The 23,073-nt window shown below is 35.7% G+C and overlaps 1 protein-coding gene across 1 annotated transcript in view; it reads left to right on the forward strand.

The window, feature by feature from the left end:
* The window catches only part of TMEM108 (transmembrane protein 108), a 437,914-nt gene that overhangs the window by 160,111 nt on the left and 254,730 nt on the right, over window positions 1-23,073 (forward strand). The window contains 1 exon segment of the mRNA XM_053714287.1: window positions 11,185-11,270. Coding sequence (XP_053570262.1) covers window positions 11,231-11,270 — 40 coding nt within the window. The 5' untranslated portion in view covers window positions 11,185-11,230.

Consider the following 23,073-nt stretch of genomic DNA (forward strand, 5'->3'; position numbering starts at 1 on the left):
CCTATATGGAGGAGGCATGCCTAGAGCCCCTGGACACAGCGGCCAGCAGTTTCCTGAGAAGTAGGCATTGATGGATGTTGACCACCATGGAGCAGGTAAGGCAGAAGCAAGAGTGCCAGCAGCTGGCAGCAGAGTTCCTGAACAAGGTAGGCCACACAGTATATAAACCTCAAAAATACACCTCAAAGGGAAGAGGAGGACAACCACATGCCTAGAGCCCCTTGAAAAAAGCGGCCAGCAGTTCCCTGAGGATTTGGTATTCATGGATGATGGCCACCACAAAGCATGAAGGGCAGGAGTGGCAGGAGCAGCAGCATAGTTACTTGACTAGGTAGGCCACAAAGTACATAAACCTCAAAAGTACACCTACAAGGGAGGAGGAGGAGGACAAACACAGCACTCCATAAGTCAATGGTAATGTGCACTGACTTTCCAGTAGCCTTCGCCAATTCCTCTTTCAACACTGCAACACAGGAATGGTAGAGTGAGAGGACTACACTTCTGCTAAAAGTGCTGCATGAATGGAGGTGGTAGTGGGGAGCAACTGCTTCAATTAATCACTTGAAAGATTCCTCTTCAAGCATGGTGAAGGACATACCACTGGCAGCTACCAGCTGACCTATCAGACAGGTTACTATGGTGCTGTAGAGAGCCCATAGCAAACTGCCAGGAATTTACAGAGCCACCACTACAATTACAAAAAATATTGTTTTGATTAGTTGAGGGGTACAAGTAATATTTATACAACATATCTAATAATAATAATTGTGTGTGTATATATATATATATATATATATATATATATACTATTGGTATATATATATATACTATTGGCTATTGGTAGTTTAGTTTAGGCTAGGGTTTTTTTTTATTTTGGGTGGGCATTTTTTATTTAGATAGGGCTATTAGATTAGGTGTAATTAGTTTAAAGATCTTGTAATTTTATTATTATTTTCTGTAATTTAGTGTTAGTTTTTTGGTAATTTAGCTAATTTTATTTAATTTATTTAATTGTATTTAATTTAGGGAATTTATTTAATTGTAGGGTTAGGTTAGGTGTTAGTGTAACTTAGGTTAGGTTTTATTTTACAGGTAAATTTGTATTTATTTTAGCTAGGTAGTTATTAAATAGTTAATAACTATTTAGTAACTATTCTACCTAGTTAAAATAAATACAAACTTGCCTGTAAAATAAAAATAAACCCTAAGCTAGCTACAATGTAACTATTAGTTATATTGTAGAAAGCTTAGGGTTTATTTTATAGGTAAGTATTTAGTTTTAACTAGGAATTATTTAGTTAATGATAGGAATTTTTCTTTAGCTTTATTTAAATTATATTTAAGTTAGGGGGTGTTAGGGTTAGGGTTAGACTTAGATTTAGGGGTTAATAAATATAATATAGTGGCGGTGACATTGGGGGTGGCAGATTAGGGGTTAATAAATGTAGGTAGGTGGCGGCGATGTTAGGGGTGGCATATTAGGGGTTAATAATATTTAAATAGTGTTTGAGATGCGGGAGTACAGCGGTTTAGGGGTTAATATGTTTATTATAGTAGCAGCGACGTTGGGGGCGGCAGATTAAGGGTTAATAAGTATAATGTAGGTGTCAGCGATGTCGGGGGTGGCAGATTAGGGGTTAATAAGTGTAAGATTAGGGGTGTTTAGACTCGGGGTTCATGTTAGGTTGTTAGGTGTAAACATAAATGTAGTTTCCCCATAGAAATCAATGGGGCTGCGTTACTGAGTTTTACGCTGCTTTTTTGCAGGTGTTAGACTTTTTCTCAGCCAGCTCTCCCCATTGATGTCTATGGGGAAATCGTGCACGAGTACGTATAACCAGCTCACCGCTCACTTAAGCAGCGCTGGTATTGGAGTGCAGTGTGGAGCGCAATTTTGCTCTATGCTCACTTCTTGCTTGTTAACGCCGGGTTGATAAAAAACCCGTAATACCAGCACTGCAGGAAAGTGAGCGGTGAGAATAAACTGCAAGTTAGCAATGCACCCCTGTTAATGCACAACTCTTAATCTAGGCGACATTTAGTGCAAATTGTGTTTGCTCTCTAGTGCAACTGTTTACTTTCAACTTGAAATATGCGCGCTAGCGCAGTCGCGATATTGCTTTATGTGTGATGCGCTAACATTAACGCTCCATTTGTAATTAGCTTTTAATATATTATAATACATGATACATTTTAGATACACTGCACTAGATATGTCTGCAATAGAGAAATGAAACCAATTCAGTTCTCCAGAGAAGTTGCACATGCTCTAAAAACAAAAAATAGCTGATGACAAGACTCAGTTGAGGATATAAAATATAAAAAGACTAAACTATTAATTAGGAATGCTAAGGGTCATGCATAAGAAAATATAGAACAGTCAATAAAAAATGGTGAGCAAATTTTTTTACAATTGCTGGTTAGTGGAACTCTACATCTTCAGACTGAGTGCCGCCATCTTGGATTTGATGTATTATAGCATCCTGTGACAGAAGCAGGGCACATGCACAGATTAGTGATATTAACTTATTAACAAGATGTATTGTGTACTTCAGTTTAGAGTGCACAATACACAGAGGGAGCTGTATGTTTTAACAGTGGCTGTATTGCTCTATAATATTCCTGAGGGGTTTTTTTATAGTTGTTGCATTGTAACTTTTAAATTGTTTAAAAAAAAAATACAAAATATTAAATTTTCATCTTTCTACTGTGTGAGCTAACCCAAAATGCAAGGTGTAGCTGTCAAAAAGCTAATACAATCACTGATCAGTGAAAATGTACAGCTTCTGTCACAGGATACAACAATACGTGCTCTGCATGATTGATGCCTGAGATATGAAAATACTGAACTTTACGAACCAGCAACTGTAAAGAGTTAAAATAAGAGAACAGATTTAAAGTGATGGTAAACTTTAAATAATGAAATGCCATCTATGTAATATTTTCCATTAAAAAAGTATGTGTGTACCTTTTTTGTTTTTAATCCATCTGTGAAAGGGTTAAATTAGTGCATATAATAATGCTTCTGTTACAATGTTATGCCGGCCCACATGGATGAAGTCTTTTTTTTTTTTAAATGACAAATCCAGTGAACATCCAATCAACATGTGTGTCCAGCCCCTTTAAAGCCCATAGAAAGCCTATGTAGAGATTGGGTGGGACTGTGATATACATCACAGCCCAGCCAAAAGAGGAAATGAAGGGGGACGGAGAAACAGACAATACCAATTAGGATTATAAATCTTTTATTATAAAATATATATACACTTTAAAAAAATAATTATGTGGTTTTACATGCAAACTAATATATCTCACCTGATATTATCTAAACCAAATAATTATTAGCTCATTAAATACTATAATTTTGCTAACTAGACTCTTGATTTTGAAAAATTGGAAAGATGCACACCCACTTAAATTTCCTAATTTCCATAATTTTCTTCTCCAACAAATAGTCTTTGAATCGCATAATACCCTTTTCTATGCCAAGGACAGGACTGAGGAATTTTTTGATAAATGGAATCCTATACTTAAGCTATACCCTTGCAGCATACAAAAACTAATTATTGCCCCTATGGGTCATTTAGAAACTTATCGTAATCTTTCTTCTTCTTAAGAGAAAACTACATAAGTAACCTCAATTTAAGACACTTTTAGAGTTGATTCAAGAGTTTTAAACATTGATCTTAGATGGTGGGGAGAGGTTGGGAGTACTTTTTTTTTTTTTTCTCTCTTTCTTCTTTTTTTTATTAGTTGCCCTAGTGAAAAACAGAAAACCTCCAGCATGTATACAGTTAATGTTGTTTCTATTTTTGCTTTAGTTATCTCAAAATAGTCAGAATGACAATGATAATTTTTTTTGTATTACTTAATATATATATAATCACTGATTTTGATTTACCCTGCGAGGTGCAATACAAAAGCAAATATGCTTAATTATATTCGGTGTATATTGTTGGATATTAAATAAAGATATTAAAAAAATAATAAAATAATAATATATTTTTATTGCAGCATTCTTATAGTCTGAAATTTACCATCAATTTAAAGGGAGCTGCAAGTGCAGGAGAAAAACACTAGCATGGCGAGTAGTAATAACCATCCAACTGTAGTTGTACCCAGCGGTTTAATGTCCCTTTGAGGGAATAAAATAATGGATGGGATTTCCTGAGAATTAATAAAGCTTGCACTTCAGAAGGAAATTAAGGGAGACTTGATGGGCCTTCTGGTTCCTATTAAAATCATATTTTTAAATGTATTTTGTCTTGTGATTCACGCTTCTTTTTTCTTTTTCTTTATTTTTTTTCTTAAAGGGACACTGAACCCAATTTTTTTTCTTCCATGATTCAGATAGAGCATGCAATTTTAAGCAACTTTCTAATTTACTCCTATTATCAAATTGTCTTCATTCTCTTGGTATCTTTATTTGAAATGCAAAAATGTAAGTTTAGATGCCGGCCTATTTTTGGTGAACAACCTGGGTTGTTCTTGCTGATTGGTGGATACATTTATCCACCAATGAACAAGTGCTTTCCATGGTACTGAACCAAACAAATAGCTTAGATGCCTACTTTTTCAAATAAAGATAGCAAGAGAATGAAGAAAAAATGATACAAGGAGTAAATTAGTAAGTTGCTTACAATTGCATGTTCAATCTCAATCATGAAAGAAGAAAATTGGGTTCAGTTTCCCTTTAAGCTTTAGTAATTTCTCAATTTCCTGAAGGAAATGTATAATGATTTTATAGATAGATCAGTTTGGTCAGATTAGGTCCTCAATAAGATGGAATATCAAATAATAAACTTGGACATTGAAAGTGGTTTATTATTGAAGTAGTTACATTATTACTGCTAAGAGAGATTCAGGTTTGGAATGCTCATGGATAGAGACAAGTTTTTAAGTTCAATTGTAGAAAGATTATTTGGCCTTTTCAGAGGGAACATCCAGAATGAGATGGTTTGGAGTCAGCGATGTGGAACATAATAGATGAAGATAGTTTGAGAAAGATGGGGACAATTTGATTCTGACCATCATATAAACAATATCGGAAACCTACAAATATATTGCTGTGGTTCACTAAAAAAAAAAGCTAAATATGACAGCAGTAAGTCAAACAGCCCTGCGGGTTAACAAAAATGGAAAGACGATAAAGTTATGCCAAAAAGGAAGCAAAGGAGAAAGGGTTGGACAGGAGTTGCAGCAAATATTCCAGCAGAAGAAAGCTTGGCTTAAAAAATGTTGCATAAGTAAAACTCAGATAGGTTAAACAACCATTGCAATTTGTCACATAGGTCAGAGTTGTTTCCTTTGTAGTGAGTTCATACAGTAGTTGCAGGACAAACAATTTACCAAAATATCACAATGTTTTGTGATTATTATTTTTTTAAAGAATGGGTGTGGTCTGTCATATTAGAGTTGTTTTTGAAGTCAAACTTTTTTATAATTTCTCTCCATAGCCCCTTGCTTTGCAGTATATGAACTGGTGATAACAGGAAGTAGAGGGTATGCCCTGGAAGTAGAATCAACCTTCAGATTACTGGCAGGAGTTTCTACCTACTTGGGAAGGCGAATAGACTATATACCCAATAGTGCAAAGTATGGTTCCACTAAGAGTATTAAGAATTAGAAATGAATTTCCTAAGTATGAATCTGTTTATTCTCAATAACAAAAAAAAAAAAAGAAACAACAGAAAAATAGCTTACCAGCAAATGTGAAAATAATTAGAAATGATCTTACATGATATATTAAAGTTGCCAGGGAGGATTACATTATTACATGCAAGACATTATTAGGAACATTCATATGATATGACATTTTTGTAATTCATGATAAATGATAATTTAGAGAAAAATATGCTAAACATTAAGAACTGTTTTGTGTGTTCATCAATGCATTAAATGGAAAGTAGATTTTATTTATTACGCTGTATTTCTGATAAAATTCTGTAAACGAGCAATGACAGATTTGAAAATATTTCAGAGACTACGTAAAGGCATTTTTGACACGTTTAAGTGGAAAAGCTGCTAACATGGCAGTTTGCTTTATATTTGTATGACTATCCATCTCTCTTAGCAGAGATTTTTTTCAGCTGGCTTGTCTATTGTTGACTGGGTTTACATATGCAAAGCTTTTAAAGATGAATTCATTGTGACATATACTAATCTCCTGACTCTTCTGAGTAGTTTTGTTGAGGTGTTCTATTATGAGAATGTTTGCATTTAATTTTCTATACAGAAATGCACAAATACATGTTTTATGAGCATATACTATATATACTTTACTCAAAATATCTGTGGCTGACAGGGAACGGAGCGGTGTATCAAAGGAAGATGAGTAAGTGAATACACAACTAATATTACAGCTTGTCCTCTGTGCAAAAGAGATGGAATTGTTACATTAATTAAGGTTGCATTCTAAAGCTAGTTAAAGAGTCAGTAAACACATTGCATTTGGAATTAAGACATTTTTGTTGTCTTGCAGTAGAATAATGGCAGCCAAGTTTATGTTGTTTTAAACAAAATAACATCTTGTTTGCTGCAATTGTTTTTCAATAGTCAATTTTACGCCACCATGTGCCTTTTTTGAAGGCGCCAATCCAGGCTTGAGTTTGCAGACAACAGTGGTATCCAGTGTCATGACTTTATTGTAAAGGGAATTGTTTTGAAGTTGTTATTTGCTAAAGCCAATTAAAGGGACAGTCTACACCAGAATTTGTATTGCTTAAAAAGATAGATAATCCCTTTATTGCCCATTCCCTAGTTTTGCATAACCAACACAGTTATATTAATACACTTTTTACCTCTGTGATTACCTTGTATCTGAGCCTCTGCAGACTGTCCCCTTATCTCAGTGCTTTTTACAGACTTGCATTTTAGCCAATCATTGCTGGCTCCTAGGAACTCCATGTGCCTGAGCACAGTGTTATCTATATGAAACACATGAACTAACACCCTCTAGTGGGGAAAAACTGTCAAAATGCCCTAAAATGAGAGGCAGCCTTCAAGGGCTTAGAAATTAGCATATGAACCTCCTAGATTTAGCTTTCAGCTAAGAATACCAAGAGAACAAAGCAAAATTGGTGATAGATTTAAATTTGAAATTGTTTAAAACTACATGCCCTATCTGAATAATGAAAGCTTGTTTTGGACTAGAATGTACCTTTAAAGGGACACTGAACCCAATTTTTTTCTTTTGTAATTCAGAAAGAGCATGCAATTTTAAGCAACTTTCTAATTTACTCCTATTTTCAATTTTTCTTTGTTCTCTTGCTATCATTATTTGAAAAAGAAGGCATCTAAGCTTTTTTTTGGTTTCAGTACTCTGGACAGCACTTTTTATTGGTGGATGAATTTATCCACCAATCAGCAAGGACAACTCAGGTTGTTCACCAAAAATGGGCCAACATCTAAACTTACATTCTTGCATTTCAAATAAAGATACCAAGAGAATGAAGAAAATTTGATAATAGGAGTAAATTAGAAAGTTGCTTAAAATCTCATGCTCAATCTGAATCACGAAAGAAAAAAATTGGGTTCAGTGTCCCTTTAAAGGTACATTCTAGTCCAAAACAAACTTTCATTATTCAGATAGGGCATGTAGTTTTAAACAATTTCAAATTTAAATCTATCACCAAAATTTTGGTTACAGTGTCCCTTTAAGGAAACTAATATATAGCAGAGTTAGCTTTGCAAAGTCTGCAGTGGGAATTTCCAGCTCTGAGAATTAGAAAATCTACAATTTACAAAGTCAAATTGCATGAAAGTTCAAAATAAATAATGAAAGTATACATATTTGTTATGAGAAAAAAATCACTATGTAGAAGGACATTAAAGGGACATTAAACACTAAATAAATGCTAGATGGAATGATACATTCAAAGAAAAGATTAGTCTGAGAATAACATGTAGATGTATTTTTTAAACTTTCATTACTTAAATATTGACAAAATAAGTGTAAAGTTTCATTAGCTGTACAATGGCAGCTGCCATGTTGTAACGTAGGTTAGCTTCTCTGCTGTGGCCAATTAGGGACAGTTATAAATAGGTCACTAGAGTGTGCAGCCAATGAATGTGCGGAATATAACAGTGTTCTGCACTTCCATTTTTAAACGGAACTGAAAAGATCACAATTTCAGAATGGGATTACAGGAAAAGGGGGACAAAATAAAATGAAAGTATTTTTTATATATATGATTTATTATTTTATATTACCATTTTAAAGTGTTTAATGTTCCTTTAAACACTATGGGCTCCATGAGATTACAAATGTATTGTAAAGATAAAACAGTACAAGCAATTTAGTGGTGCTATATAACCATATACCAAAGGCGTCAATTGGACAGTCATTCACTTTTCGTATTCCATATACCAGGTGAGGATTCAAAGAAATAGATTGTAAAGATATTTGCAGTATAGTGCGCTTACATCGCTAGAGTCTAATCCATTGTGCTTCCATTCCAATCACTGAGTATTTTTTAAGTATAATGGAGGCACCCCATTATCGCTAGTGGAAGTGAAACAAATGCAAGTTTCAGAGGTATTCTGCACCAAAACAGGCAAAATGAAAAATGAATGTATATTAAAATTATATTTATTTTCCTTAATTAAACATTCCATGGGAGATTCAATTTTAAGTTTAATGTCCCTTTAAATGGCTGAGCCAATCATAATTGCAGAGTTAAAAAATAAAAGTGCTGCATTTAATGACCAATCAAATGGTGATATTTACATATCTCCAAACATTTGTCTGATGCCTTCTATGATTGAGAGGCCTAAGCTAAGTGGAGACTGATGTTTTGTAGGCGGAGCAATGATGGCGGTGGTGGCGTAGCATTTGTATTATGGGTGGGTTGGGTGGATGTGATTGTATTATGGTCAGGTCCATAGTTTCACATTGATAACTTGAACTTTTCTAATAAGGGAAAGCTACAGGAAGGTAAGCCCCCAAACCGTGGCAATTCTGCAATAAGGGGATGGTGTGGGGTAGTTTTATAATGTACAGGATTGGCATTTTATTGCCCTCTCTAGTAATAATCCTTTACCCTGTTAGCACTAACAATGTTAAGGCAGCTCTATTTGAAAGTATTTAATTGAGCTAATCCCTTGGTTGCCATAAAGTGCGGCAAGGCACTGCCAGAGTGTTGAAACCTGGTGCTAAAGAGACATGAAACCCAAGTTTTTTCTTTCATGATTCAGATAGAGCAGGCAATTTAAACAATTTTCGAATTTACTTCAATAATCAAATGTGTTTGTTCTCTTGGTATGTTTTATTGAATAGCAGGGACATATGATCAGGAGCTGGCACATTTCTGGAGCACTATATAACAGCAGTTTTGCAAGAATGTTATACATTAGCAAGAGCACTAAATGGCAGCACTATTACCTGCCATATAGTGCTTCAGACACCTACCTAGGTATCTCTTCAACAAAGAATATCATGGGAACGAAGCATATTGGATAATAGATTAAATTGTTTTAAAACTGTATGATCTGTCTGAATCACGAAAGAAATGTTTTGGGTTTCGTATCCCTTTAACCATAAGCTTGTGCCTGCACTATTGTGATTGGAACCTTTTTAGTGCTGACAGTTTGAGTGCAGCTCTATTTCTAAAACATAACCAACATCTAAACCAGATGACCTAATACAAAACTGTCATTGCAGACATATTTTCAGTAATCGCTTCTAATGCTAATCCGTATTTGATTATAGATAGGACTAAGTAAGGTACAAAGCTAAGGGTAACAGTTCAATAGCTGTAGACAGACAGATGAACACTGTTATTTAACAACAAGGCAGATCAAAACAAACAATAGTATGGCATAATTCTTATTAATCATTGACAGTTGACCCCTGAGTAGGGTGACCATATTGCCGCTTTAAAAAGGGACACGTGAAAAATACATATGTCATGGCTGTTTTCAGGGCTGTTTAAAGAAATGTTTTGTATAAGAACCCTGACATATGTATTTTTCATATGTGTCCCTTTTTAAAGCGGCAATATGGTCAGCCTACCCCTGAGTCTTAACCTGGGGGGGGGGGGCGATTTTGCTAATTGTATTGAAAGCAGTAAATGTTAAAAATATTTACCACAGGAACTTAGAAAGAGAATTTTAAGATTTCAGCGGTATTTGTTTAAATTGTATCTAATAGCTGTGTTGACAGTGACAGTAAACTAAAAAACAACTTAATTCCCTTAAAAAAGTTATAAATGTATTATTATTATTTTTTTCTTTTGTGATTTAGATAGCGCATGCCATTTTTAAGCAACTTTCTAATTTATTCCTATTACTTTTTCTTTGTTCTCTTGCTATCTTTATTATTTATACTTAAAGAAGGCATCAAAGTTAAAGTGAATGTAAATTTTGATGATAAAGTGCCCGGTTTTTAAAAATTCGATTAAAAATAGGGGCACTTTAATTCTTGAAAAAGTATATTTCACTCGTGTTGTGAAAATACTTACCTTTTAATCTTGACAGCCGCTCCAGCTTCCCCGGTCGTCGTAAGCCTCTTCCTACGTCAGAAATGACAGATCAGTCATCCTTCAATCATGGCTTTCCCCCCGGGGGAATCAGTGTGTGATTCAACGCTGTGATTGGAGAAAACCGGATTCCTCATTTTAGACCCAGGAAGAGGCTTTACGACGGGTGGAGGAAACGATGCAGCGGCTGTCAAGATTTAAAGGTAAATAGTTTCACAACACGAGTGAAATGTAAATTTTGATGAATTAAAGTGCCCCTGTTTTTAATTCAATTTTTAAAAACCGGGCACTTTATCATCAAAATTTACGTTCACTTTAAGGAGACAGCGAGTTTTTTGTTCAGCACACGGGACAGCACTTGTTCACCCACCAATCAGCAGGAACAACCCAGGTTGTTCGCCAAAAATGGCCAGCATCTAAACTTACATTCTTGCTTTTCAAATAAAGATACCAAGAGAATGAAGACATTTTGATAATAGGAGTAAATTAGAAAGTTGCTTAAAATTGCATGCACTATCTGAATCACGAAAGAAAAAAATTGAGTTCAGTGTCCCTTTAACTATGTGTTTAAGCCATTTTGCTGGGGAATAGGTAAAGACCTAAAGCTACTATAAAATTACTTTGGTTACCTAAGTTATATCTGTATTTATGAAATCACAAGTGCCAGGTGTAGGTAGATTCAAGTTTTGATTATTTTGTCTTCCAGACAGAATGACGAGTGAACTAGAGGACAAGAAGGAGCAGATGATACCATGAAGAGAAGTTCACAGGCCCTCTGTTGCCATCTGTTTAGTAAGTAAAGACTAACTCATAGGATGTTTACCTTCATTAATCTTTTTATAGAGCTAATCCTGTGAGACTACATTTCCTCTGTTTAACAGCTTGGAAAAACAGCCACATATTTGATATTGGCGAACAAATTAGCACATTTATTTTTACTAAATATCCTTGATTTATGTGTATAAATATTTTCCTAGTGCCTTACAATTTGTATAGAAAACATATACTATGTTTCACGTTGGTTGACTTTAAAAATATTAATTTATTTAAAGAAGCATTATGTGTAATCGCTGGACTTTCAAGGGTGTGGAAATGCTGTACAGAAATAATTGTAGTCGGCAAGGATTTAAAAAGACAATAGCCCTTTTTGTTTTTTAAATTACTATATGACATCATTTCCCAGCATGCCTTGTTCCAATAGAATGCTTACAAAATTATTAAATACATTGGGCTCCATTTATCGAGCAGTGGTTTCTGCTTCAGCGGCGCATCAGTTCAGGATCGCCTGAAATGAAAGTTAATGAAAGTTAAGTCATAAGACTACTGCTTGTTAACTTGTCCACCACATAAAAGGTGGCGGATTGAAATTATCCCGATCTGATACAATCGGGATGATTGACAGCCCCTGCTAGCAGGCATTTGGACGCTAGTGAGCAGGTGGCGGCATTGCACAGGTATTTCTAGTGAAATGCTTGTGCAATGTTAAATGCAGACAGCGTATACTGCCCACCCGCAGCAATGTCCAGTGGACATGATTCGCTGTAGCAATTGTTAAATGGAGCCTATTGAAAATTGCTTTGTTTTGTAGTTTTATAATCTAACAATACATCCTTGATACATTACCAGAACATGGGGCATTGAGATATCTGGAAATCATTTGTAGTATCTTTGTATCTGAAGGCAGCAGTTATCTGTACCTTTAATTATCCATCTCCAACAGCATGTGCCAAATCAGAAGCATAGAGCTCTCTCATCAATATATGCAATAAATTACTGCGTGCATGCTATGGTTATTAATAAATCTTCTGTTCATGTAATATAAATTTGAATCTGCTATTGTCCTTTTATCTAAGCATATACAGGTCACTCAATATGATGGATTTACTACAAGGATAATCCTAATATGAACTCCAAAAATGTATAAAAAAGATAATGGGCTAGATCATAACTCGATTCTCGTAAAACGATAACCTATTCCCCCATAGAAGTCAATGGAGAAAAAAAGTGGGCGGAAAAAACTAACACCCTACTTGCACATAAACACAATCCCATATTCTTAAGTGCGCTAACCCAACTTGAAAATATGAATCTTTTACATTCCAATGTTCTTCACATAGAATAATTTGTTCTATTTATTCATAAATACATATTTATATATATACCTGATTTTTTTTTTTGCACACATATTTTTTTATACCTATATATATAGTTAATTATATATAGGAATATATATATATATATATATATATATATATATTTATATATATATATACAGATATATATATAAATCGCCATAGAACAGGCTAACAATGGTATTGAGCTGGTTGTTCGTTCCTGTGAGTGCACTTCTCTGTGTGTGTATATATATATATATATATATATATATGAATATCTATTTACAAATACAAAGAATATATTCCCTTATGTGAAGAACATTGGAATGTGAAATATTTACAGTAAATACACAGTATAACACTTTATTAAATATGAATATTGCATAAATGCGTTTTTACATGTTTTCATCTACTTAACTGCAAAGTTCTCCAATGCACTTATATATATCTGTCTATATGTGCACATATGTATTTAAGTGTTTATATGTGTATATATGTCTGTAAATCCATATATACGCAAATAAATACATAAATACATATGTACACACATATAAACATACAGGGAGTGCAGAATTATTAGGCAAGTTGTATTTTTGAGGATTAATTTTATTATTGAACAACAACCATGTTCTCAATGAACCCAAAAAACTCATTAATATCAAAGCTGAATATTTTTGGAAGTAGTTTTTAGTTTGTTTTTAGTTTTAGCTATTTTAGGGGGATATCTGTGTGTGCAGGTGACTATTACTGTGCATAATTATTAGGCAACTTAACAAAAAACAAATATATACCCATTTCAATTATTTATTTTTACCAGTGAAACCAATATAACATCTCAACATTCACAAATATACATTTCTGACATTCAAAAACAAAACAAAAACAAATCAGTGACCAATATAGCCACCTTTCTTTGCAAGGACACTCAAAAGCCTGCCATCCATGGATTCTGTCAGTGTTTTGATCTGTTCACCATCAACATTGCGTGCAGCAGCAACCACAGCCTCCCAGACACTGTTCAGAGAGGTGTACTGTTTTCCCTCCTTGTAAATCTCACATTTGATGATAGACCACAGGTTCTCAATGGGGTTCAGATCAGGTGAACAAGGAGGCCATGTCATTAGATTTTCTTCTTTTATACCCTTTCTTGCCAGCCACGCTGTGGAGTACTTGGACGCGTGTGATGGAGCATTGTCCTGCATGAAAATCATGTTTTTCTTGAAGGATGCAGACTTCTTCCTGTACCACTGTTTGAAGAAGGTGTCTTCCAGAAACTGGCAGTAGGACTGGGAGTTGAGCTTGACTCCATCCTCAACCCGAAAAGGCCCCACAAGCTCATCTTTGATGATACCAGCCCAAACCAGTACTCCACCTCCACCTTGCTGGCGTCTGAGTCGGACTGGAGCTCTCTGCCCTTTGCCAATCCAGCCACAGGCCCATCCATCTGGCCCATCAAGACTCACTCTCATTTCATCAGTCCATAAAACCTTAGAAAAATCAGTCTTGAGATATTTCTTGGCCCAGTCTTGACGTTTCAGCTTGTGTGTCTTGTTCAGTGGTGGTCATCTTTCAGCCTTTCTTACCTTGGCCATGTCTCTGAGTATTGCACACCTTGTGCTTTTGGGCACTCCAGTGATGTTGCAGCTCTGAAATATGGCCAAACTGGTGGCAAGTGGCATCTTGGCAGCTGCACGCTTGACTTTTCTCAGTTCATGGGCAGTTATTTTGCGCCTTGGTTTTTCCACACGCTTCTTGTGACCCTGTTGACTATTTTGAATGAAACGCTTGATTGTTCGATGATCACGCTTCAGAAGCTTTGCAATTTTAAGAGTGCTGCATCCCTCTGCAAGATATCTAACTATTTTTGACTTTTCTGAGCCTGTCAAGTCCTTCTTTTGACCCATTTTGCCAAAGGAAAGGAAGTTGCCTAATAATTATGCACACCTGATATATGGTGTTGATGTCATTAGACCACACCCCTTCTCATTACAGAGATGCACATCACCTAATATGCTTAATTGGTAGTAGGCTTTCGAGCCTATAAAGCTTGGAGTAAGACAACATGCATAAAGAGGATGATGTGGTCAAAATACTCATTTGCCTAATAATTCTGCACTCCCTGTATATATAGATATATACACATCTTTAGACATGTTTATGTATGTATATCAATGTTAAAGCCCTTTGCCTTTTTTTTACTAACACTTGAGACTCCATATCTTTGAGCCTTTATAACTTTTTTGTGCAATTTTCTTTAAATAATTTTAGATGGTGTTATTATGAGTATAACTATACTTTGTAATGTATTTTTGATGTGTTTTGTGACCCTTTTTTGTTTCGCAAAACAGTTAACCACAGCTCTGAGGACGCGGTAAATCGTGATTGCGCGCAAGTGATCGTGTTTACTTTCAATTTCTAATATGAGCGCAAAACCCTTTGCGCGCAAACAGCCCCCCATGGGCTCCACTTATAATCTAGCCCATAAAGGGATAAAGAAGGCAGCTACTAAGGGACATCTGTACTCAGAAGTGTCCTGAACAATTTATTACATTCAAGCACAAATAATTGTAATGAAATAGTTTAATGGAAAAAAGTGCCATACGTCTTAAATGTTACTGTTTCTCACAGTGAACAACATAACATTATATCTTATTTCTATGTTTCTATAGAGATGGTAATGACAAACATTGTGGGCGACTTTAAGAATGCCTGGGATAAGCATGAGGCAGCTATCCTACCAACTAGATAAGATTATACTTTTAGGAAACATCTGACAGACTTGCTGGGCCTATGGCTTTTATCTGCCTTCAAAATCTATGTTGTTATGTTTGATTTATATTTATGTTAAAGCAACACGTAAACACCTTGTAATTGCAAGACATTCATGTGGTGCTATAGAATAACATATTAACAACTTGTGTATTTTAAAATAATCTCTTTTAGGGCCTGATATTCAAAACCTCATCGCTCAGGCGAGATGATCTAAAAAGTTTTGTCATTACGGCGAGGCCCTTAAAGTGAATGTAAAGTTTCATGAATGAGTGCCCGGTTTTTAAAAATACTATTAAAAACAGGGGCACTTTCATTCATGAAATTTTACTTTGCAGCATTTTTTAAAAAAATACTGACCTTTTTCTTTATGACAGCAGACCGCAATCCTCAGCCCGCAGCTCCTCTGTAGTTAACACTTCAATGACGAAACCGGCTTCGTCCAATCACGGCGTGGACTCACGAGATGGACTCTCTGGGGTGCACGCCATGATTGGAGGAAGCCGGTTTCCTCATTGCTAATGTCAGTACAGAGGAGCTGCGGGCAAAGGATCGCCATTCCGGGTTTGCTAAACAAAAAGGTAAGTATTTTTTAAAAACACTGCAATGGAAAGTTTCATGAATGAAAGTGCCCCTGTTTTTAATAGTATTTTTAAAAAACGGGCACTCATTCATGAAACTTTACATTCACTTTAACAATAATTTAGAAGCACAAATTTTATCTTGAGAAATGTTTATGTTGCAATGGAGTGTTCTTTATGTGAAACAGAGATTTCTACATTACAATACAAGGTCTAAAGAAAATCCCAAAGATTTTGTGTGATTTGCGGGATTTATCTCCATTCCGGCGAGGTTTTGAATATCAGGCCCTTAGACACAAATGTTGAGTATCATTTCCCTTTAAAGCAATTCAAACAAAAAATATATATTATTAATTTATGTTAGACACAGCTCATATGGTTAAGATTTAAAAGAATATGTTTCACAACACTAAATGCTAGATAGAATGATGCAATCTAAGAAAAGATTAGTCAGAGAATTGCATGTGGATGTATTTTGTAAAGTTTCATTTGCTTATTAAATATTGATAAAATAAGTGTAACATTTTAGTGTTTAGTGTAACTGGGAGCTGCCATGTTGTAACTTAAGTTACCTTTACTGATATGGTCAATTACGGGCAGTTATAAATAGGTCATTAGAGTGTCCAGCCAACAAAATGTATTTAATTCTGTAAAAATTTTAATATGCAATGGAAGCTGGAAACAAGAATGGGCCAAACATGAGTGTGATATTAGTGAGATTTCCACCTGCTAGCTCTGCCTCTCAACTGAATATATTGACATGTCAGTGTTTATATATTCATATAATTAGCTCTTCATTAGCTTATCTAAGTACACAGGCATAAACAGGCTTATGGTTCCCGGTATTGGCAGAGCCATGAGATTTGCACTTCTGTTCTGGCAGAGACTGTATAATCCAATGACAGTAATCACATTGTCCCCACACTTGGGCATTGCCACTCTCTGTTCTGATTTATTATATTATATAAAGGCATTAGGCATCTGCATTTGTGAGTGCTACACTGTTTGTGGCCCTTGAAAAGAAAATGCCTTTACCACAGTGTAGTGTGCAGAAGACTTGACTTGAGCTGCATCTCAGAGTAAAGGCGGCTCCATACAATGTTCACTGCACAGCGGCAGACAGTGTTCCAGACAGTTCGCAGCAGGCTCTAATAACACGCCCTGTCTGCTCTCAGATTTAAATTAAAGATGCTCATATTCTCTCTTGCTAAACTAGCTCTTCCTACCAGAGACATGCTGCTTTCACCTTTTAAATCTTCCTGTAGCACAATATCTAGATGCAACCAGCTCAACATACCTTAGGTGTGTTTAGTTATATGGATTATACTTAAACATTTGTGGGGGGTTGTGTTTTTTTAAATATCACAATAAAATTGCATTTTCTCTCAAATTATAGATTAACAGACATTAACAGTAGACAAGCTGACACTATATTGTGACTCTTATAGAATGAAATATAATGATATAAGCTTACACTGTATGTTAATATGATTGATTGATTTAGACTGTTTTTCATTAGTAATTTTTTTATCTTACATTGGTTGAGTGCTGAATACTAGTAACTGGCAATTACTGTGTTTTATTTATAGAAAGACACATACACTTGAACATACACACATTATATTATATCAGTTTGGGAGACCTTAGTTCTCCTATAAGAATGATAATTATGAAAAAGAATCAGTATTGTGAGCATTTTTGATAAGGTACAACATTAAAGGGGACATTTGTTATGTTATCCCTCATGCAGATATAGATTTGTAAACCTGAGAGCGTTTTCTCAAGTACTGTTATATTCAGAATCCTTGTGACACACTTGCTAAAGTGGATTTTGTTCAATAAACAAGCAGTAATTAGAGATGTTTTTATGTAAAAACTAATTCTGGCTCTTTACCTTGTTATGACTTAGCCTCTTAACAACAGCCGATGTAACCCTGTACATCAGTTGTCGGTTGCACATTTAGGAGTTTAATAAAGCAGGCAGTGAGGCATACAGAAATAATGTGATCTTGCCGCTGTCCACGAGAGCCTCTCTGTTACAGCTCTTTGCATCAGGTATTTTAAGGTTGGCATTGTTTTTTGGATGTGTTTTCCTTAACCCCTTAACGACCGTTAAGAGTTTGCCTACTTGCTATAGCCCAGGTCTTGCCAGGAGTGTCAAGACCGCGCTATTACACTCGCCCTCCCACCTGCAGGCTTGTTAGAATAGTGTGGTCTCGCCCTGGCAGCAAGATCGCGCTGTTAAAAAATGCACTTCCATAGAAAGACCAGCAAAGTACAGGGTACGTCACTGATTTTTAAGGGGTTGAAAACCCATATGGGTTGTGAAGGTTTAATCCTATACAGACAAGTTAGCTGTCACACTATTTAAAACAGGATAGATCTTGAAAACTTAGGCACTAAGGGCCTGATGATTAACACACACCCCCACCGCATGGAGAGAAAATCACAGATAATCTTTGGGGGCTTTTTATGAGCATTATATTGCAATGTATGTGTTTCTCCTTCACATCCAGAATAATGCAAAGCTAGATAAAGAGTCATCAAGCTAAAATTGGTCTTTCTAAATATGTTTGATGGACCTCACAGTACTGACGAGACTTCTTAGATAATCTTGCCAGAGCGGAGAACTTTAGCTCATCAGGCCATAAGTACTATACATACACAGGGCCGCCATCAGGGGGTGAATAGGGTGACTCCTGTCAGGGGCCCAGTGGGCCAGGGGGCCCCATGAGGCAAGCAAAACTATTATTATTTTTTTTATTTATTTTACATTTTGGAAGCCACCAGAGGGCGCTTCAGCAGAGTGCTATTGAGCGTGGGAAATGTCCAAGGAGTAAAGCATTAGCATTTGAGAGGATTTCTGAGTGTGCACTAAACCACTATGCACAGTCTGAGACAGACTTCAGTTTGTACAGTGTGTGTTTGAGTCAGGTGGCAGATCACTTTCATTTGCAGAGTAAGTAGGACTTACTTAGTAAATGTTTTTTATTTATTTGTGCAATTTCAGATTGTAACTTCAGGGTGGTAGTTGTGTGGTGGGGCCAGGGGTCCATAAAAATACATTTTTTAGCAATATGCAGCAACGTATTTATGATTATTTGACAATGCTGTAGAAATTCTATATTTAAAACCATGCAGAAATGTTTCCTCCTCAATACACAAATGGTAGGTGCCATTTTGGCAGATTTGATTTTTTTAAATTTATATATATATATATATATATATATATATATATATATATATACCGTATATATATATATATATATATATATATATATATATATATATACAATTCCAGTATACTGCCTCTTTATGCAAGGACTTTCCAGATGACAGGAGGCATTTTAACTAAGATTTTTGCATCTGCATAACATGTTATACTCTAAGGCTAAGATTGCTCAGTGTTTGAAATGAGATAGGTTAACTTAACACTGTTAAATTTACACTACAGCTGACATAATTTTGAAATACATACAAACAAGCCTAAATCCTGCATTTAACCAGATTTAATGGTATGAAACCTAGTGCCACAACTTATGGTTCCACCAAGACCATATAGAGTACAGCCTTTTCAAAATCCTTAAGTACAGCTGACAGATGGGAACATTTGTACACCAGATTTGAAGTGGTGCTCTTGGTTGGGGAAAAGGGGGGGGGCAAACACATGTCAACTTTAAAAAGTACTTTTCTTCATCTACCCATTCTGACAGATCAACAATAAACAATTTTGAATTAACAAAAGTATTTTTGTTTGCACATTTACAAATATTATTCTTTAAAAAGTGATCTCTTCATTTCTGCTTTTTTATCATGCATGTCACACACTGTTGATTTTCGGGATGGCAATGTGCAGACATTTTACCTCCTGTGGGTGTTTCTGTGTGTGTCTGTGTTTATGTCTTTGTGCTTTTGTTGGTGTCTCTATGAGTGTGTATGTATTTTTTTTTGGTGGATCTCTCTGTGAGGGTGTGTGTGTCTATCTTTGTGCATTTTCTGTGGATGTCTCTGTGAGGGCGTGTGTGTCTGTCTTTGTGCATTTTCTGTGGATGTCTCTGTGAGGGGGTGTGTGTATGTATGTATTTGTGTGTTTTCTGTGGGTGTCTGTGTGTATTTCTTTGTGTGTTTTCTGTGGGTGTCTGTGAGTGTGTATGTCTTTGTGTGTTTTTGAGGCTGTCTCTGTGGGTGTTTCCTTGGGTGTATGTGCAAGTTTGTGTTTGAGTTTGTGTGTGTGTCTGTCCTTTTTAGGACATTTTGACATTACTACTGATTATTCACATCTTTCTACAGACTTCGAGACTAATGAGACCTTTCTGGAAGTCACCAATCCACCACTTAACCTTTAAATTATTGTTTAGGCAGTTCAGGCCCTTCCTTTCAGCCACTGCATGCTGTTGTCATCATATAATTGACATCTTCCTTGACAAAAAGATCATCAGAATTCCATATTTTGTCTTGTAAATCTCCTTTTTTGACAAAACTGTAGTCTACCTCATTACTTGTCAGGTCAATGTAAACAAGTGCTGAGTGTCTGTGTAGGTGTCTGTCTCTGAGTGTGTTTGTGTGTTTCTTTGTGTATCTGCTAGAGTGTCTATGGGGCCCATTTATCAAGCTCCAGATGGAGCTTGAGGGCCCGTGTTTCTGGCCAGCAAACAGCGGTTATGAAGCAGCGGTCTAAAGACCACTGCTCCATAACCTGTCCACCTGCTCTGAGCAGGGTGACAGACATCGCCGAAAATCAACCCGTTTGAGTACGATTGGGTTGATTGACAGCCCCTGCTGGCGGCCGATTGGTGCAATGCTGAATACGGAGAGCGTATTGCTCTCCTCATTCAGTGAGGTCTGGCAGACCTGATCTGCACTGTCGGATCAGGTCCGCCAGACCTTTGAAAAATATCCCCCTATATGTGAATCCTTATGTGTGTCTGTGTGTTTCTGTGTTTGTGTGTTACTACCTTTACAACATTTCCAAGTTTGACTACACTTAAGAATAAAGTGCATATAAAATAATGTCATCAAGCCCAAGTTACCATCAAACAGGTTAACAATATTCCCAGCTAGGGAACCAGACCCCACAGTGCATTGCAAATGGGTAGCAAACCAGCAGTATCTTCTGCCCACATTTATTTATGCATTTATTTATGCATTACCTGTCAATCACCCTAGTCGAACAAGTTCAGGGTGATTTAACTTCAGAGAGATTAGGATGCAGCAGTCTTAACTAACTGTTTGCAGGTTTGCATGATTCTGCATCAAGATAACCCTGGCCTTTGATATTTATTATTATTTATAGGGAATAAATATATGATCTCTTTCAAAGGTTAGCTACACCGAAGCTCCTTTTTCCAGTTAATCCATTGTAATTCTTTCTTATATAAAGAAGTGAAATCTTTTTATAATATACCATTGGATCAATATGAGTACTGGTCAGTAACCGTTAAGCAACATTAAAGGGCTCCATTTATTAAGCAGCGGATGCTTTGGAGCCCCCTCGTTTCAGGTCTGCCTGAAACGGAAGTTAAGAAGCAGCGACCATAAGCCTGCCGCTCCTTAACTTACCCGCCACCTTTTAGGTGACAGACTGAAATCATCCCGATAAGATTTGGATGATTGATCACCCCTGCTTGCGTCCGTTTGGCCCCCGTTAAGCAGGGTATGCTGACGGCATTTAGTGATGTCGAGCGGACACGATTAGCTTCAGTGAATCATCTCTGCTCGCTTTTTAATTAATCTACCCCAGTCTTTTCTTTTTTGGCACAAATAAAAGAGGGCATTTTAAAATGTATAATTATTATAATTTTGATTTATTTTTGTAAAATAAATGTTCCTATGCTTGTGGTGCATGCCTCTGTTCCCTATTAAAGATGTGGGTGTTGCTTCTATTCCATGAAACAGTTTAAACTTTAGTGTACAGGAATGCACTTCCTATTATTTTTCAAACAAAAAAGCATTTTTTTAATAAACCTTTTTCACATACAAATATTCCTTTAACCTATAGGAGTAAGAAAACCTTTCTATAGTTGTACCAGAAAATTGTAGTGAATAAAGATAATTTTGTTAGGTAATGAGAAGATGCTATGCTTTGCTGGAATTTGTATAGAAATTGTAAGAGTAGAACAATTACATTATGAAACATGTGCCATCATACTTTGTCCTTTGCTAAAATTATATTATTTTTGTTGTTTTTGTTAGTAAAATAAATACATGCTTCCCTGCAGCCACAACTCAACTAATTTGGTTTAGATTTTCATTTTCCCTCCATGTGGTTGTCAAATTGGATGTTTTGGGCAGCGAGTAGAACAAACCTGGGATTAGTTTGTCATTATTGTTTTAAGAACTGTTCATCTGTTACAAATGGGTTTTGTATTCTGAATTCTTGGTGAAATTGAATGTGTCTTATATAAATAAATTGAGGATGCCAAGAACAAATAAGGATAGAAGATTTTGCTTGAGGCAACAAACGAATGCATTTCTGTTAGCACTCCTGTATTGTAAAGAACATTCTGCTGCTCTGAGGTGCCTCAAAATATTTTTGCTCATGAAATAAATTCACACATTGAAACCTTAAGGGTTTTCTCCCCACAATATTTATTATGATGAAGCTTTACATTTCCTAGTAAATCTGACAAAGTGTTTTGTTTCAAATAAGATATTTTCTTTGTTTACTGTGCTTTTGCAAATACGTTTATGAGCGTATGTACAAGCTTGTCATAAGGAATTTGGTCCATTGCATTAAATAGATAAATACGGGTGCGCTAAGTCTTTAATGATACTGATGTGTCAAACTATTGTGATAAAATATATATTTACATTTTGTAGTGCTAAGTAAATATTAAATACAATTATTAATTTGTTTATATTATTGATATTAAAAAACTCAAAACTGAATGAAGCACAAACAAGAAAAGGGCACCATTGCAAATAACTGCAGCTTTATTTTGTCAAATTAGTATAATGTTTTAAGTTTATTCATCTCACTGATTTCCCTGTCCCTCAGAATAAAAGAATCTTTGCTAACCAATCACAAACTAATATTCAGATATAGCACAAACTGTTTGTACATGTGCAGTTGAAAGAGACTGGGGAAGCCTCCCCTTATCTTTCCCTTTTTCTATTTTAGTTAATCAAATC

The sequence above is a fragment of the Bombina bombina genome, chromosome 5, assembly GCF_027579735.1.
Source record: "Bombina bombina isolate aBomBom1 chromosome 5, aBomBom1.pri, whole genome shotgun sequence".
Taxonomy (NCBI): Eukaryota; Metazoa; Chordata; class Amphibia; order Anura; family Bombinatoridae; genus Bombina; species Bombina bombina.